This window comes from Taeniopygia guttata, chromosome Z (genome assembly GCF_048771995.1).
Source record: "Taeniopygia guttata chromosome Z, bTaeGut7.mat, whole genome shotgun sequence".
NCBI classification, from domain to species: domain Eukaryota; kingdom Metazoa; phylum Chordata; class Aves; order Passeriformes; family Estrildidae; genus Taeniopygia; species Taeniopygia guttata.
This window is the reverse complement of record NC_133063.1, coordinates 66,170,491-66,188,679: the sequence shown is the minus strand read 5'-3', so window position 1 is coordinate 66,188,679 and position 18,189 is coordinate 66,170,491. Positions and strand designations below refer to the sequence as shown.

The 18,189-nt window shown below is 37.1% G+C and overlaps 1 protein-coding gene and 1 long non-coding RNA gene across 4 annotated transcripts in view; one reads left to right on the top strand and one right to left on the bottom strand.

The window, feature by feature from the left end:
- CERT1 (ceramide transporter 1) overlaps positions 1–18,189 on the bottom strand; it is an 80,097-nt gene that overhangs the window by 14,538 nt on the left and 47,370 nt on the right. For both annotated transcript variants that reach the window (XM_002188114.7, XM_012577763.5), the window contains exons 4-9: positions 15,436–15,543; positions 14,518–14,656; positions 13,489–13,572; positions 7,910–8,067; positions 2,954–3,046; positions 221–307 (exon numbers count right to left, since the gene is read on the bottom strand). In XM_002188114.7, the coding sequence (XP_002188150.1) occupies positions 221–307; positions 2,954–3,046; positions 7,910–8,067; positions 13,489–13,572; positions 14,518–14,656; positions 15,436–15,543 (669 nt within the window). The remainder of the gene's footprint in view (positions 1–220; positions 308–2,953; positions 3,047–7,909; positions 8,068–13,488; positions 13,573–14,517; positions 14,657–15,435; positions 15,544–18,189) is intronic.
- Positions 303–15,527, top strand: LOC115490936 (uncharacterized). 2 transcript variants are annotated; one of them, XR_003956862.4, is made up of 4 exons: positions 303–2,546; positions 2,639–2,751; positions 5,812–5,858; positions 15,389–15,527. It is a non-coding gene; the product is annotated as an uncharacterized lncRNA (long non-coding RNA). The 2 variants fall into 2 exon arrangements; XR_012052965.1 differs by having other exon boundaries at positions 303–2,751.

The window sequence follows — 18,189 nt, the reverse complement described above, 5'->3', positions numbered from 1 at the left end:
TTAGCACTTACACTGTTATTTTCTAGACAAGCTATGAAGTTACTTTCTCAAAATTAGCATTAAGCAACAATATTTTAATGTAAAAATAGTAAGAGGAATTTCCTGATCAGTGTCAGAATAAATTAACTGGAGCTTCAAGAGATACACCTCAGGACAGACTGTAAGACACAGAAGTCTCTCAGAAGTGCTCACCATTAAGACATTTTTCAAATTTTAGTACCTGTTCTTCCATTTTATCCTGTCTGTCAAGAGCAGCTTCAACAGCATCAAAGAATTCTTCTTCATTAATCAGACTATTAGGACCCTCCTAGAGCATAAGAAAAAAAACTAGCTAAAAATTCTGGAGACATAAAAGTTCCACTTCAATTTAACATTAGAAATGCATGTTTATATTTTATATGTAACTGATGGAAGCAAATTTCTTCTACAGATCTCAAATCTTTTCACCCATATTCTTAGATTACAAGTTCTTTGAAAACCTTTACTTGTTAAAGGAATTGTCTTCCCCTGACAACAATTTAATGATAGTTACATAAAGAAGAAAAAACCCCAGGAAAGTGAGTAATAGTGTCAGTATGCTTTGACTCCAAATTTAGGATTTAATTAATAAATGTCTTCTCTTGAAAATGTTTACAGTGTCAGTAAAGTACACATATTAACATAACCGTGTAGTTAGACTCCTTACAAGTATTACAGTGCCTTAAGGCACTGATATTCATGTGTGTTCAAAAATAGAACAAGGGAAGACATAATTTTGGGGATGTCTATTGAACATTCTTGGAAAAAAGAGTTTAACACTAAACAGCAGGTAGAGTTAAGTCAAGGAGTGAAAACTCTAGTCTACTAATTAAAATGGTAATTTAATAAAATTGGGTTTACTGCTTTTACTGTATTGTAAAACAACCTAGTCCTGCAAATTAAAAAAAACAACCCAAAATTGTGTATCAGCAGTGACACCTGGAAGAAGACGCTGGGCTAATAACCACGTAGACAAAGTTCAACCTCCTATTTATTTAATTCTTTTACAGTGAGTGTCTCAATGACAACAATTACTCTAACATCAAGTATCTTAAATAGCTGTACAGTACTAGTACTATTACTATTTCTCAGGCTGTGACTTGAAAGTAGAAATGTGTTTCATTAATGTACATGAAAGGGTCAAGCTTACTGTATTACAGGTGAACTAGCTTACATTAGTGTGGATGCCTCATCTGTGTAAGTGTTCAAGGCCAGGCTGGATGGGGCACTAAGCAACCTGGTCTAGTGGGATTAGTCCCTACCCCTGGCAGGAATATTGGAACTAGATGATCTTTAATGTCCCTTCCAACCTAAACCATTCTACTATTACTCTTCAAAGGTTGGTTTATGCATCTTAGGCTAGAACTAAAAACCTCACTGAGGACAATGATGATGAAATGCAATTTAACAGAAGCAAGGAACTTAAAATCTGAATTTGAAAACATAGTATTTCAAGTGGCAGTGACAAATTAAAAATCAGCAAAAATTAAATGTAATCTTGTAGGACAGTCTCTCCTGTCAGAGTTTTCATATTTTTGTTTTACTGATCTCTACAAATAAAAAGGTAAAGTACAATTACATACAAGTGGTATCAAATGTATGAGAAATTAAGAAAAAACAAACAGAAGTATCTGTAAGAAATATACTTCAGACAAAAGCAAAACATCAAAGGTTAAGATATACTTCCACTCAAGATATTAAGGACTGAGATTCTTCATGCAGTTTCAGTTTCCAAGGTGAAAAAGTAAGTTTGGCATGAAGACACTTGTAAATTATGCTTTCACTGGCTTGTGAAACTTCACTTTCCCTCTTTAAGAAACAACCCAATCTTAAAAGTGTCTTGTGTTACTGTAGCAAGGTTTTGGTAGCTGAGTGGCCATAGGGGTGGCTTCTGTGGGAAGTTGATAGACGCTTCCCCCACATCCAACTGAGACAGTGTGAGCTGGCTCCAGGATGGCCTTGCTGTCGCTACTGCCCAAGGCCATGCCCATCAGTGACTCTGGGATAATGTATTTAACAAGGGGGAAAAAAACTGCAGCTGGAGAAGAGTGGAGTGAGAGTATGTGAGGCTATGTGAGAGACAGAGCTCAGTAGGTACCAGATCAGTGATAAAGGAGGGGCAGGAGGTGCTCCACATGCTGAGATTTCCCTGCAGCTGCTGGTGAACACCACAGTGAAGCAGCTGTTCCCCTGCAGCCCATGGAGGGTCCATGGAGGAGCAGAGAGCCACCTGTAGCCCACACTGGAGCAGGTGGATGCCCAAAGAATGATGTGATCCTGTGGGAAGCCCACACGGGAGCAGGCTTCTGGCAAGACCTGTGGCCCCATGGATAGAAGCTCATGCTGGGGCACGTTTACTGGCAGGACTGTGAACCCATGCTGGAACAGCCTGTTCCTGAAGGACTGCATCCTGTGGGGAAGACTCATGCAGAGCAGTTCATGAAGAACTGCAGTCCACAGGAAGGACTCATATTGGAAGAGTTCATGGAGAACTGTCTCCTGTGGGAGCAATCCCCCACTGGAGAAGGGTAAGAGCGTAATGAGTGTTCCCTATGATGAGGAAAGAGTGGCAGAGACAATGTGAGAGGAACTGACCCCCATTCCTTTTGTCTTTGCACAGCTGAGGGGTAGAAGGCAGAAAATCTGGACGTGAAGTTAAACCCAGGAAGAAGAGAGGTGTAGAGGAAGTGTGGTTTTAAGATTTGATTAGTAATAAAGTGGTATTTCCCCAAGGTGAGTCTGTTTTGCCTCTGTCAGCACTTGGTGAGTAACCTTTCCCTGACTGTATCTCAACCCAGAAGACTTTCATTATATTCTCTCTTCCCTATCCACCTGAGGGAAGTAGTAGAGTGGCTTAGTGGGCATCTGGTAACCAGGGTCAACCCACCAGAAAAAGTCATAGTATTATAAAAAACTTCTAAAGTACAATTCATACCTCATAGTCTGGCCCCCCAAAGTGGGACTTTTTCTTCAGTTCTGTCACAGCATTTTTGTATGCTTCTTCAATTCTTCTCCTCTTCTCTGTCTCCTGTAAAATACATGACCATTTGATGCAGCAAAAATGAATTGTCAACATGCCAATAAATGGAATGACCAGGGTAGTGTTTTTTCCAAGCAGCAACTGCAAAACTGATGAGTTTCTGAATTTATTTGTTTGTATGAATTATATGTGCCAATATACATGCATATATAATAGAAAGTTTGGGGAACTAGCTACCTTGAGGGTATCTTCTAAGTCACATGGGAGAAACCAGACCAGCAAGCAAAAACTGGTTTCTAGTTTAAGCACAGTTGTTCATGCTTCATTGGGAGTCACACTTTTTATGACACTTATAAACTTCCTTGACACAGATACTTGGGCAGGGATAACAAAGCGTAAAAACTAAAACTGATTAAAAAGCTAACATGCTGAATAATAGTGATACACTGACAGGTTTGTATCTACAATCAGGGCAATAATAATTGCCATAATTTTGTGAATAATTTTGTGGACTCCATGCAGAGAGTGCAACTTGATAGCCTTCTCCTGTAAAAGCTTGTGACCGTATTAGGAGCCAGTCTACGTACAAACCTGATGGTGACTATATCATTGTCTATTTTTTGAATAAAGCAATTGTAATGCCAAAATCAGACTAAGTTTAATATTGCCTCTACAAATGCATACTGCCAGATACTTTCTATGAAAAAGCTATAACCACTTCTGAAATTCTTGCAAAAGTCAAGCTCAAGATCCTCCGAGCTAAGTATAAAAGGTGGAAGGAAAAGCTGTAACTACAATAAATGTAGATAATACTACATTCTTTACATCAGTTTCATTCTAGACATTTGACTATTTTGGTAGTGAAAGAAAACTAACCATATAATCTATACTTCTATCATCTCACAGTATTTATTTCCTTTTTAGAGAAGTTTACAGACAGATTCAAGAAAATCAAAAGTACAAAGATTACACCATTCTTATCCCACATCTATCTATCATACGGAAAGTAATGTCTTTTGATCAGGCCCATAGTTATAGAAGTTACTCTTAAAAAGTGATGTTTAAGCACTAAAATGAAAAGATAAAAACTAAACCAAAAGCAGCTCTACCACTGTGGAATAATGGTAGCAGAGGTCTGAATACAGTAAATTGCTGTAATTAAGGGTGTAGGCATCAAGGTGCTGCTCACATGGGTAGCCTTTGTGGGAGAAGACTGGGGCTGCCTTGTGGCAGACACAGGTGGCTCTTGCCAGCTCCAAAACAGACTCACTGCAACACACAGCTTAGCCCATCCACTATGTATGTGACACTTCTCTAAAGGTAAAAAAAAACAGGAGTATAAAACACTCTGTGGAGAGAAGAACTGGTAGAAAAAGTGAGACATCACAGAGGAGATGCCAAGATGAGGAGATGCAGCTCCAGGGCAGAGAACATACGGGGGTATTTCCTGAAGGAACCACGTTCCATGAAGGATCTACAATGCAACAGATTTTTTTTCCCATAGGGCTGTCACCAATGGAGGCACTACAGCTACTTGCACTAGAGCTGGGAAAAAGCATGAGGAGGAAGGAATGGCAAAGATGAAGTTTTGGACTAATTGCAGATGCTCCATTCCTCACCCTGCACTGCCTGCTGCTAGCAGGCAGTAAGGTTATGGAATACAACTCAAGTGAGAATACACAGCACGTACTTGGCAATCAGCCCAGCCAGCAGGGGTTTGTGAAAGGCAGGTCCTGCCTTACCAACCTGAGCTTCTCTGACAGAGTGACCTGCTTAGTGGATGAGGGAAAGGCTGTGGATGTCATCTGTCTAGGCTTCACTAAAGCCTTTGACACTATTTCCCACAGCATTATCCTGGAGAAAATGGCAGCCCATGATTTGGTTGAGTATTCTCTTCGCTAGTTAGGAAACATCAGTCTGGATGGCTGGGCACAGATCGTGGTGGTGAATCTGGTGGCTGTTGGCAGGGCTCAGTATTTGGGCAAATCATGGTTCGTATCTTTACAGTTGATCAGGACAAGAGGATCAAGTGCACTCTCATGCAGTTCACAGGTGACACCAAGCTGGGTGGGAGTGCTGATCGGCTGGAGGGCAGGAAGGCTCTGCAGAGGGATCTGCACAGGCTGGATCATTGCCTGAGGCCAATGGTGTGAGGTACAACAAGGCCAGTGCTGGTCCTGCCCTTGGGTCACAACAAACCCAGGCAGTGCCACAGGCTGGGGCAGAATGGCTGGAAAGGCCCTGGGGATGCTGGTGACAGTGGCTGGAATGAGCCAGGGTGTGCCCAGGTGGCCAAGAAGGCCAATGGCATCCTGGCCTGGATCAGCAATGGTGTGGCCAGCAGGACCAGGGCAGGGATTGTCCCCCTGTACTCAGAATGGATGAGGCCACACCTCAAATCCTGTGCTCATTTTTGGGACCCTCACTTCAGGAACATGTCGAGATGACGTCCAGAGAAGAGCAATAGAGCTCTCTACAACTCTTCAACTGCCTGGAAGGAGGCTGTAGCCAGGTGGGGTTGGTCTTTTCTCCCAGGTAACAAGCACAAGCAGAAGAGGAAAGAGTCTCAAGCTGTATTAGGGGAGGACTAGACTGGATGTTAGGAGGAAGTTCTTCACTGAAAGGGCAGACAAGCATTGGAACAGACTGCCTGCTCTGGCAAGTGCTGGTATCACCGACCCTGGCAATGTTAAAAAATGTGTAGATGTGGCAATCAGGGACATGGTTTACTGTGGACCTGGAAGGGTTAGGTTAACCATTGGACTTGATAAGGTCTGAGGTAATTTCCAACCTTAATGATTTTATGATTCTAGGTGGAGGAGCCTACAGGAAAGAAATTAAGATGAGCTCGGGAAAAGGGGTAAGAAAATGTATTCTGCTGTTCTTCTGTTGCTCATTAACTTCCCATTATTTTAAATCAGCAACAAATTGATTTACCACATGTCAAGAATGTTCTGCTGTGATAAAAACCAGGGAGCAATCTTCCTGTCTTCCTCTTGACTCATGAGCTTTCTCATTCTACTTTTCTCTCTAATCCTGCTGAATAGGTGGTAAGCTTTTCACTCTCTGCCAAGGCTGTCCCACCCCAAGTCTAGTTCTAATTTCGTTCAAGAAAAAATCTCTTCTTCCACAACGTGAGCATAGAAAGGAATACAAACTAATACTTGATATACTAATTAAGGTACTTAATACCATGACTGTCCTCTAAACCCCAGAAAATGTCATTGACAAGTGGGCCTTTTTGAAAGTTGCAAGTCTGCCAAAGCAGAGCAAGTTGGAAACTTTGAGGTTTCAGGAGCTTTTGCCCTTTTAATTCCTAGGAAAAGAAGTTGAAAGAAGTTTGTGAGCCCCTTTAAAATGTACTTACTCATGTTGTATAAGGTATTAGTCCCATGAGACTCAAGTGAAATTTAGGCTTGAATTTACTAACTACTTGCATCTTCCACAAGTGCTTTAAAGCTAGGTCACAAGACAACAAAAAAAGTGACAAAACCCAAACCTAAATAATTTCGAATTATATTTTAACATATTATTCTTTATTAAAATATACTGAACTACAGGCAAGGAAAACATGCTCTGAGGAAAGTCTCATCAACACAAATGAAGAGCATTTGTCCAGCACAGGGAAGGCTTTTGCTGTGGCATCTAACAGTAGCCTTCCAATATGTTCAATACACTAACAAAGAAACTGAATCAGTCTCCTCACAGTTTACAGGAGAAGGCTTTAAAATAAGCATCAGATACTGGAATAAAAGTTACTCCAACAGGATATAAGGCAAAACTTCTTCACTCTAACCACAGGTGAGGAGCAGACCTGTTTAGAAGAGCTGGGCTGCCTACAGCCTTGATAAAGCCCTGACTCAAACTGTCCTTACTTTAAGATTAAGGTTAGAGTAAGAGAAAGCTGTTGAGGTCTCTATCCAACCTGAACTCCTTTATGATCCTACAAACAGGTTTCAAGTCTTAGACCTACTGTAATTCTTCCAACGCTCAGCTGAACCAGTAAAGAACTGTTGACAGAAGTCACAATACAGTGACACAGGGCCAGGCCTTTAACATATGCACAAACAATACAGAAGACAGGGTCAAGGATTTATAAATGGATATATTTTGTCTGAATATGTTCATTCTTTGAATAGTATATCACTAAATAGAGTAAGATTAGATACATGGTATATTCCACATCTAAAGGTGGAAGGAAAACAGAAGGACAGCTACAGTGTACACCAGCCAGCAATGGCAAAATTCTAGAAATTAAAGCCCGAAGTCCAACCTGCTGCACCTCCAACAACAGACCTCAGACAAGAAGACACTGCTCCCTTAGAGCTGTTACACTGGTTGAGTAGGCTCAGAATGAACTATCACTGCCTAGAATAACAGACACTCTCACATGACACAGATTTAACTGATTAGTATAAAGCATAACTTAATCTCACCAATCTCCTGGAGGACAGTGAAATAATTTTATCTTGAGGAGACATATAAAGTTAGAACTGGTTTTTCTCTCCAATGCTGTCACCACCTCTTATACTAAAACATTTCAGAGACTTACACATCATTTTGCATGCACAGATAATTAGGTCTATGTCAGAAGGCTGTAAGCAATACACTTACTACTATGAGATAATTTCAGGTTCTTTATAGATATAAAGAATATAGGACTATTATCTGAATAAGTGCTGTGAAAAAAAGGCTATGGTGAAAAGAGCTACTATATCACCGGTCAGAAGAAGGCTCCTTAAAATTTTATAGGGTTAATAATTTAAGCATCTGAAATTAATAAATGCTCTACATAAAAATAAAACCAGTTGTTTGAGTACAAAAGTTACTAACACCTTATTTGAAATTTCTACTTCAAGCTAAAGAAAGTTTTTTTTTTTTTCAGCAAAAGCAAAAGAAAAATTATCTTACCTTATCTAGTCTTTTTTGCCAGCTTTCTTCACGTTTTACCATGAGTTCAATGCAATGAGAGAGTGTAGCAAGGATTCCAGCAGTAGTTGCCTTGAATGTTATAGCTTCTCCTTTAAAGTCTATGCCATTAATGCCTTTGGGTGTCACATGTGGAAACACTAAAAACACATATATAAGATCACTGACAGCTACCCTTAATCAAACAAGCACTTCACATGTATGTGTTATATTCGAAGACAACAAACTGGCTACAAAATTAATTTTAAAACAAAAATCTAAAGTGATAATAATGTCCACAGTTATCCACAGGATAAAGAAAAATATTCGAAAGGCGAAACAGATCCTTGCAGCTTCGTCTTGCTACACTGTATTTCAAGCCTGCTTGTAATGCTGTATTACTCTGCATTCGCAAATCATGTGGGTGGAGGGAGTGGTAATAGTTTGTAACAATAGTAGTTTGACAGCTTGAAATGGGGCCTAATTAACACAGAGCAACCTTAAAACATATCAGATTCAGCACTAAGAAAGGAACAATTTCAAAATGTCACCAAATCCAAAATGTATAATTCAAGGTTCTTTTAAGCATATAATTACAGATTTTACAGAAGTAAAAAGGTATGAGATAAAAGCATCAAATGTGCTGAATTTTCCAAGTACTGTGAGTTTTACAGTTCCAAGAACTGCTCATGCTGTCAACCAGGCCATCTGTTGCTAAGGCTATTTAAACAAGTAGTTTAAAATGTGTGCAAAAAAGGTACCTATTATATGTCACATTGGTATGTAGGTTGACATAATAACATATCAAGCACTGCACATGAATGTCAGAAAATATTACAAAGCAGAAGTAAAACTCAAGTTGAAGCTGACTGAACCCAGCAAGGTAAAATAACTCCTGCTAATGCCAAAGAGCAAGCTTATGACATATCACCTGGACTGACATAATTTTTTTCCCCAGTCTGTCAGTTTGTCAACATATGACTTTTACAGTTTAAAAAGTAAAAGTAATTTTTGAGTAAGTTTACTGTCTGCGAGAGCAAAGCAGAACTTTCAAGCACTTCCATTCTGTAGTGCCAGAGAACAGTGTCTGCACTTTGGGAACAGAAAGTAATCATCACATGGTCTTCGGCAGTGGTTTAAGTCTCTAGAGGTTTTATATGCCCTCCTTTCAGAAGCAACTCTTTTTCAAACAAGTAATTACAGACTACACACAACTTTAAATACCTAAAGAAGCACTACGGTAGAATACAGCTTTTTAATCAGGAACATTGCCTAAAAAGTAAAAATTATGGGGGCTGGGGGGAAAAAACCAAGAAGGGCAAGAGAACAGTAAAACTGTTTCCAAAATGATGATGAACAAAGCAGCTCTCCCTCCCCAACAGCTGGAGAGGGAGCACAGAGGGGGCTGAGACTTACAGTGGCATAAGCTGGCAAGGAGGTGATGCAGTGTTTCCACTGAAAATAATTAAAATTATACAAGACCTTTACACATAATACTTCACAACTGAAAAAGAAGGTTTCACACTAATAATTCCTCCTGTTGGGGTAGGCTATGTTCACATGCAGGCTTAACAGCACAGCTGTAATGCTTGCAGATGTGATTTTTCTCTCTCAGGAAATACATAGACATGCTGAAGAAACTGCCACTAGCTGCAACACTATATAAATAATTTCAGAAATCTCTGCAGTAGAATTTAATGGAAACAGATCAACACAGTTTAATTTTCTGGAAATGAGAGAACTTTTGTCCTTTTCTAGGTCTCAGCCACATCTCATTAATACTTCCATACAGTTGTAATCCATTCCTTCAGTCTCAGAGTAGGTGTGATAGATGCAGAGCTGCAGTCTTAAAGTCAGTGCCCATAGTTTTTCAGTCATTACCATTGAGGGCAAAAATAAATATCTTGCAGAAGGACATAAAACCTATTTCTTTAAAGAGATGGTCACTCAGCTTATGATTCCTTATGATGGATACCAAGTATTTTGGTTCATTCCTAATCACAGGAAATATCTGTCTTTCTAAAGCATTTTGGGAGATGACCTTAACCCTCACTTCAGGAACCACTAAGCTTCAGCATTTTGTAAGTACTTGTGAGAAGATTTTCTATTTGGAGAGACCAAACATATTTCTGATTCCTTTTCTACACTTTTTTCATGTCAGCTACAAATTGATTATTTCAAAATTAAGTCAGGCATCTGGAGATCTGTGTTTAAAGGTAGACACTAAAAGGAAAGAGTTCTTACTGTTGCAACTGCTCTCTGGTTATCAAACTGCATGCCATCAACTGAAAAAAGCAAGATAATTCTGTCTCCCACTCCTAACTTCAATTTCAACATCTTCCAAGCAGTTCATTTTTCATTATCCCATCTATGCTCTATTTATGACTTGCTTTCTCTTTTGTTTCATACAAGGAATTCTTCATACTGTTCTTTAACTTTCAAATAGCTCTTTAACTTTTCTCTCCTAGACCTCTGTGTCTGTTAGGATAGGTGTTTCCCTTCTTGTTCCCAAGATTTTGCTCGTAACACCTTCCCACTGTTTGATCAAACCTGTTTTCCAGAGAAACAGGAAAGTATTCTAAAGAGAGTAAGTAGAAAGATGTTCTTCCATTTTTTTCCATTTTATGCTCCCTTAACATATTACATCACTGAAGTAATTCTAAGTGAAAAACATTTGTGCCCATGATCCATTTCTTGATGCCTACTGCTGTTATCTTCTGTGGATTGCAACAGGATCAGTATGATTAGTTTTCATCTAAGAACAACCCCAGTTTTTCAGCAGTATTTTTCCTCCATTCAAAGCACAAAAATCCAACATAAATCTCTGCTGTAATTTACATCAAATTTCTCTCCTTCAGCCTTTGTACCTCTTCCATCGTTATAGTTCCAGTACAAAAGACAACTTCCATATTCAAGGTGGTTCCTTAAGTAGGTTACACCTGCTCTTCCTATTCTTGGAAAATTTAAATCTAAATATGTTCTCTTTCCTGAGGGATGAATGGGAACACTGAGAGATCAAGACTCTACATTCTTGACTATAAGATCCCAATGGGCAAATATGCATCAGCCAGATACCTTAACTTGGTGTTCTACATAAATTATTACAGTTCCAATCACTAGATATTGTAATTGGAAAGTGGCTAGTATATTTAAACTTCATAGTACTCTACCTACCTCTTCACCTAAAGATCCTATAAACCACAGAAAAGAGGAAGCCTCCCTATCCAAATCACCTTCAGAGCAGTACACAATGTCCATACTTTTATTAACTTTCTCCTCCCACCCAGAAAACAAATTGCAAAGGTCAATATGAATATGGCCCCTTAAGTCAGTGTAAAATCTAATAATTTGAGCTTTAGATTGGTGCACTAGTAGTTTGAAAAGTAGGCTTAAACACTCCATCATATCACAGTAAGCTAGATTAAGAGGTTGAACCTATGCGTCATTTCCTAAACCACTGAGTGAAGAACCATCTCAGAATAAACAGGCAACCACTTGTATGCTACAGTTAAGAAGATTGTTAGAGTCCTTCTAGGACAAGATAGAAACTTCAAGAAGAAAACCTGAAATTTGAGAAAAAAAATCTTAACAGCTGCTCTGAGGCTAAGCTTTAAAAAAGGTGAAGTTCAAGATAAATCTTTCATTGCCAGTTATGTCTGACCTTTTTTTTTTGTGCCCAATACATGAGCATGGTTGTCTCAATCTGAGACATCTACTACCCCCCACTCTATCACTTTTAATTCCACTTTAAGACAGAGAGTCTAATTATTCATTTCTAATCAGCTTTGCAGCACTCAGCTACTAAATATTTAATTAATTTAGCCATTAGAAATCAGACTGAGGCACAGAAAAAACTGAAATCGGAATAAATGTTTTCATAGAAATAATTGAAGGAAAGTAAATTTAATGGAATACAGGACTCAAGTGGAATTAGAAGTTCTGCAAAATGCAAGGGGTTGCAGAATTATTTCCTGTAGTGAGCTACAGTGAGTGAGTTTATACAGGTACCCATAACCAAGGTAACCAAGTATCAATTTCTGAGCATGTAAGTCCCCAAAAGCCTGATGACCAGCTGTATTAAAAATACAAACTTTTCTAATGACATTACCCATAGTATACGCATATATATTGCAGATGCGCCAGAACAATGTAGATATGAAAATATTTTCTACAGGTAAATTAAGCTGAAACTCCTACTACATGACTTTTTACAAAAATTGACTTTGACAAAGACATCTATTCCATAATGAATCACATAGTAAAATTAAACTCTTATTTAGCATTTGTCAAAGAAGGCTTTTTCAGTTTTCTGAAATCTAACATAACAGTTCTCCAAAAGAAAAAAAAGAAGCACAATTTCTTATAGACAGCAGGGCTAGTGGAACAACACACCTGTTTACATTTGCTTCAAAACTTCCATGTTATGTTATTTAACCTTTGAAATCAGCATCACAATTAATCCTCAGTAGAAAAATCTACTTGTGTGATGAATTCTGGAAGTAATCTGAAAAGCTCCTTCCATTCCCTTTCCTTTCCTCTTCCATCACAACAGTTTTGGATATGCTTTAGGTAAAAAGCATATCCAAACACAAGAATATCCACTTAAATACAAGTAGGAAATACGTAATACATGCGAACAACAGCCAATTAAAAAGAAAACAGAAGACACAGAAAAGGCTTATTTTGCCATATATTTTCTAGGTTCTTCATGGAAGTATTTACATTTTTAAAAACATTTCTGGTGAGTACTTTGGGAGATTCCATCACACTTGAAACTGGAGGTGCAACTTCAAAGCTTTCTGAATCAGCTCTAAGAAATACCTTAGGACTAACTGAATTGCCAACAAGTAGAGTGTGTAAACACTAGACTACTTCAGTCAGAAAACATGAGAAGGTCTAAGAAAAATGCAAATACAATTTAAATGCATACACAACTTTCTCCAGGCCAGAACCACCAGATTTCTCAAACAGCAAGACTTAAATATTCAAGTTCTTCACATTTGCTGCATGGATACAGTAAAATGGTACTCATGGAACATGAATAAAATAACCAGTTCATTTATGACAAGAATAAAAATCAGTATTATATTCATTATAACAATGAAAAGGACATAAAAAAAACTCTAAAATTATGATAAATGAGAATCAGTAACAGTGTTGTCTTAACCATTTGATAGCCACAGTACTTGTGAAAACCATAGGGGGACGTCCCTAAGTGGAAAAGAACCGAATTCCACCAAACTCCTAAAGCAGGTAACACTTGAAATAAAATGTTAAAAAATCTCAGTTCCTAATATTTGAATAATGCAGCTGTTTCAACACAATTTTGCAGCAACAATTACTTTAGACACAGAACAGCTTGACAAACTTGCATTAGTCTTTGTGTGAATTAAGAATAACTCAGAGAATCACTAGAAGTTGCTAAAGAATTATAACATGACTAAGAACTTCCATTCACATACACTTAAATAGCTATTCTTTCTATTTTCTGCTTAGGAAAGAGCCTAATACACCTGTCTTGTATCAGATGTATCACCATACCATTCATTCTAATTTTCATCACTGAAAAAAACGGGACTTACATTTTTCTTTAGTGCTGTTACTGCCATGTACAAAATCTCCATCAGGACGTACTGTAGGGAAATCATCTTCATCATCTTCTACCACTAGATTTGAGACAGAATGTATTATAGGAGTGAGAAGCTTTTCTAGTTCTTTGATGTGCAAGAAAGAATAAAGACTGTCTTCATGGTCAGCCAGCAGCACTTTTTCTATAACAAGTCATGACCCCTCCCTCCCTTTTGGGTTTGGTTTACTTTTTTGATCCAAGACCACTAGCAGTGTAAATGTCAGTTAAAAGCAGAATCTAACATTGCTCAGCATTGAAGTTTAGCATTCAGTTCTCTGGTAAGAGCAACATACTTTGGTGTTACAAGTGGATAAGCAGGAGCCATGATTCAGTACCTATCTAATTTTCTACACTGAAAAGTTTTTTAAAAAGTGGAATTGCACTTCTCTGGTGTTTTATTGCTGCAGAAGTTTCACACTGCCAGAACAAACACAGGGATGAATATAAATGCCTTAGTAGAGTGCAAGATATAGCGACAAGCTGTGCTCTGGTATAAGCAATTCAGAGATACATAGACATCCACACTGTAGTTTAGTATGGTCTCAAGTGTGGATTCAGTGCTCTAGTTCCAACTGATACACATTAGAAGCATTACTTAAGGCAGCACTTTTGACTTTTAAAAACAGTGTATTGTTCTATCAAAACTAACACCCATTTATTTTTCAAAATAACAGGTAAGAAATAGCAATAAATTTAATTAATGAGAGTTAGCATTGGTATTGTAAAACAAAACACTTAAAAAGAGCATTGCTTTTGTATAGTTGACAGCTACAGGTTAACATCAAGCAGATTTTAAATCAAATCTGAATTCCAAAGTAAAAATAATTAATATATTTATGCATTTATGCAAATGATCGATCCTTTACTAAACTAAATTTAGGATACATATTTTATTTATAAGACATTAAATTGCACTGTAACAATATCAAGAGGTTTATTTGGTAAAAAGCTATATTCTATGGAGGGAAGAGTCTTGAGTTACCTTTATCCCTCTGGAGTTCATCTTTGGAAACTGCATCCGCACAAGCATCAAAGTATTTCTGTAAAGTATCAACTTGTCTACACAAGATGTCTCTAAAGGTTTCCATTTCTGCAAGCTTCTCATGTAAGCTATGGCCCTTCTGAGAACACAAAAAAAAGCCTGAAATGTTTCTACATACTCAACAATACTTGAAGCAGTATAACTACAATTTAATTTAAAAAAATATATTTCTGCAGCTATGAAGAAGAAACCGAAGTATACTAAGGGCATTTTAGATATCAGCAATTATGAAATACTGTTAATAATGTCAGAAGAAACCATATCCAAGTATTCCTTACTCATTTTGCTACTGGTCTCAATGTTTTCTCTTGACTGCACCTGCTACTTCAGAGCACTCCACAAAACATTATTAAAAATGTGAACTTGCATGCTACCAGCTTTATACATATTTGCCTGAAAGAAGTCACTTCCAGCTTAAGATCTTTGTTCCAATCCTTATTCCCTTTTCTTGTGTTGTTCCTCTTCTGCTCTCCCAGAAGTACAGCACACTCAGTTCATACATTAAATATTCATATGCAAGACATGAGGAAAGCTATAATTTGTCAGGCAGGGCTATATCACACTTATTAAGCTACAGAATTAGTATTTGTTTCCAGTTGGATCCCAGGATATTCTGGTAAGTAAACTAGAAAAAGTTAATGAACACATAAGTTTGATTTTCTTGCCACAGAAGATGACACCACAGTTTAAAAGGGATGACTGCATGAGAGGCATGAGCTTCCTGTATCATCTGTATGATGGACTACTAACATTTAAACTAAATATTTCTATAATTATGTGAATGAGTCTTCATACGTCATTTCTTTTCCAGTTGTATGTTATTTATGCACAAATACTAGGAAAACGTTTTGCACCGACCTTGAATGAAGAGGTGGATGTTGCGGAGTACCCACTTGCTCCAGAGACAAGAGACACCATGGAGCCATGACGGCGCAAACTTGACTCTGATCCATAGCCAGATTCAGTCTGAAAATCAAACACACAAAAAACTAGAGTGCTGAGGCTTTTGATTAAAAAGAAATAATGAAAATAAGATTAATGTAATTTTCTCTGAAACCCACCCATTTGTTTTTTGCAGTAGAGGTTTAAATAACTCAAACTGTGCCTGCATCTAAGATGTTGATGTAGTATCTGTGAAGTTATTATAGACTTATTTTTTAGTATCAAATCAGTTTGTAAAGTAATTTGTCACCTAAATTTGTCACCCAAAAGGACAGAGTAACATATATATGTAATGGTTTAAAAGAGGGACAGTGTTTCATTATTTTGGTTTATGCACTTCCTAAGAAGTAACATTCACACAGCTTATTAAAAAAACATACATTACTCTAAAATTAATTGGGGGATTAAACAGTTTCAGTCTCAAGACAATCAGCTTCAGTCAATCTATCCAATTATACAAATAGTACCACTGTCTTTTTGAAAGCAATAAAACAGAAATGAAAGAAAATCAGACAATTACTTCTATCAAGTTTTTTTCCTGTTTCAGGCTTCTTCAGCAAAATTATTTATATTAGACTGAAATTAATATTTCATGTGAACAAAAGGCTACATAAAACAAGGTAAGACACTAAGAGGATACAGTAATAGTAACTAACTAAACAATGAAAAAAGAAAAACAGCTTGATTAGAATAACATTTATAAGATCAAAAATAAATTTTGACAAATTTCCTTACAAGTCAAACAGAGATTCTGAGTAACTGAAGGAAAATAGATTTCTCTAAATGTTAATGTAAATGATGTGCATAGAAAAGGAGATGAAAAATCCTGATAGAGAATGTAAGAAATAAACAGATGATTCAGAATAATATATGAAATACTATTAGTAGATGAATTTGATCAAGTAGACAGAGGCAACAGTGAAGGACCTTTGACAGAAATAAATTCTGCAGTAGCACCAATACTCCAATGGGGCAGGGAGAAGGGAGACAAAACAAATGGTACAGAACAAATAAGAAGCAATTATGAAATTCCAGTTATTGTATATTTCATGGAAAAATTGGGAGCTGTATAGGCTTTGACAAGGCGGGAGAGTGTAGATACGTTAAAAAGCAGGGAAAGGTAAATAGTTCTTTGAAGTGTCAGTTAAGAATCTGGGCAAAGTGGAACAAAGTATGTATGTCTGAATTACAAGTAAGAGTTTGGGCATATGAATGCTATGTTTCAAAAGCATTTAATAAGCATAAACCTGAAAGGAAGAATCATCCAATCCTTTAAACATTTCTTTGAAAAAAAATCCCTTTAAACACAAATATAAAAAGACTTCACTGTTTAATCAGTACCTTCAATATTTATTTAAGCATATGCCACAAATGTTAAGATGATCCCATGTTTTTATTATAGCTAGTTTGACAGTGAAAATTCATTCAATTTTCTCTCTAACTTGTACACTCTAAGAAATATGATAAAACTTTATTTTAATAGGATATCAATTTAAAAATGTAGACAAAATATCCACTTCATTGAGGTTAGAGTATTTTAACTAAGAATAAGAAGCGTTTTCTGATTTTGTCCTTAAAGTGAGAAAGACACACCTATGCAAGACCTTGCTTTAAACTTAGGAAGTGAAATTTCTCAATTTCTTTATTTACTTCAGATTTAGTCAAAGCCACACCTATATAGTCCTACTTTAGAACTTCCAAGAATACTTGTAAACTTTATCAGAAAATCTGATACCTTATATTCTACATCTCAATTAAAGGCTTTTCTTTTGATATTATGCATCCCGTCAATGCTCAGCTAACTTACTTCACAAAATAAAAACTGAAGGTGAAAGAAAAAACCCCAACCCTTCTTTCCACATCAATATGTAAGCTTGATTTTTTAAAGGTAACTTTTCAGCAGAATATTTGTTCCTCTCATTTATGCTTGTGATTATTATTTCCCCTAAATAATTTATCCATGCTACAGAATAGCACATGTAACAGCATGTATATGGATACAGCTATCAGCTTGCAAAGTCTACCAATAAAAAGGTGCAACATTATAAACTATTTGTTATTGAGCAGCAAATTCAGCAGGCATTAAGAGCAGACTGAGCAGCACACAGTATGAATCTAAAGCATGTACATTTACAGACCATTTTCACAAAACTGTGTCAGACAATTTTGTTCAAATAGCCAAGAGGAAAAAAAAATTACATTGATAATACTTGGTTTTTCCAAGAAGCAGAAAATAAGTACTCATTTCTAACTGATGCACAGACAAGCCATCCTGCTCACAGCAGACACATGCAGGCAGATGAACACAAACAAAGCATGAATCATGCAAAGCCCCACCATTCTACTACCGCAACATCTAAACGAGAGGAGGTCACTGCCGCATTTATGTCTTGCAAAGCAGATCATCGTTAACTAATCACTGCAGAAACAATCATTTACATTGAGAAAAGGAATGTAGACAAAGTTTCTTCTGTTTATATGAATTTTAATTTCCCAAGATAAAAACTGGAAAAGATGGTAGAGTTCATATGATAGAAATCAACAGTCTCTGCTTGAAAACAAAATTACTTCTAGAAGTCGTATCAATTCATACTATCAAGCACTAATGCCAATTTGCCATGCTTGGTGAAAAGATGCACTTCTTTGAAATTCCATGCATACATCACAGCT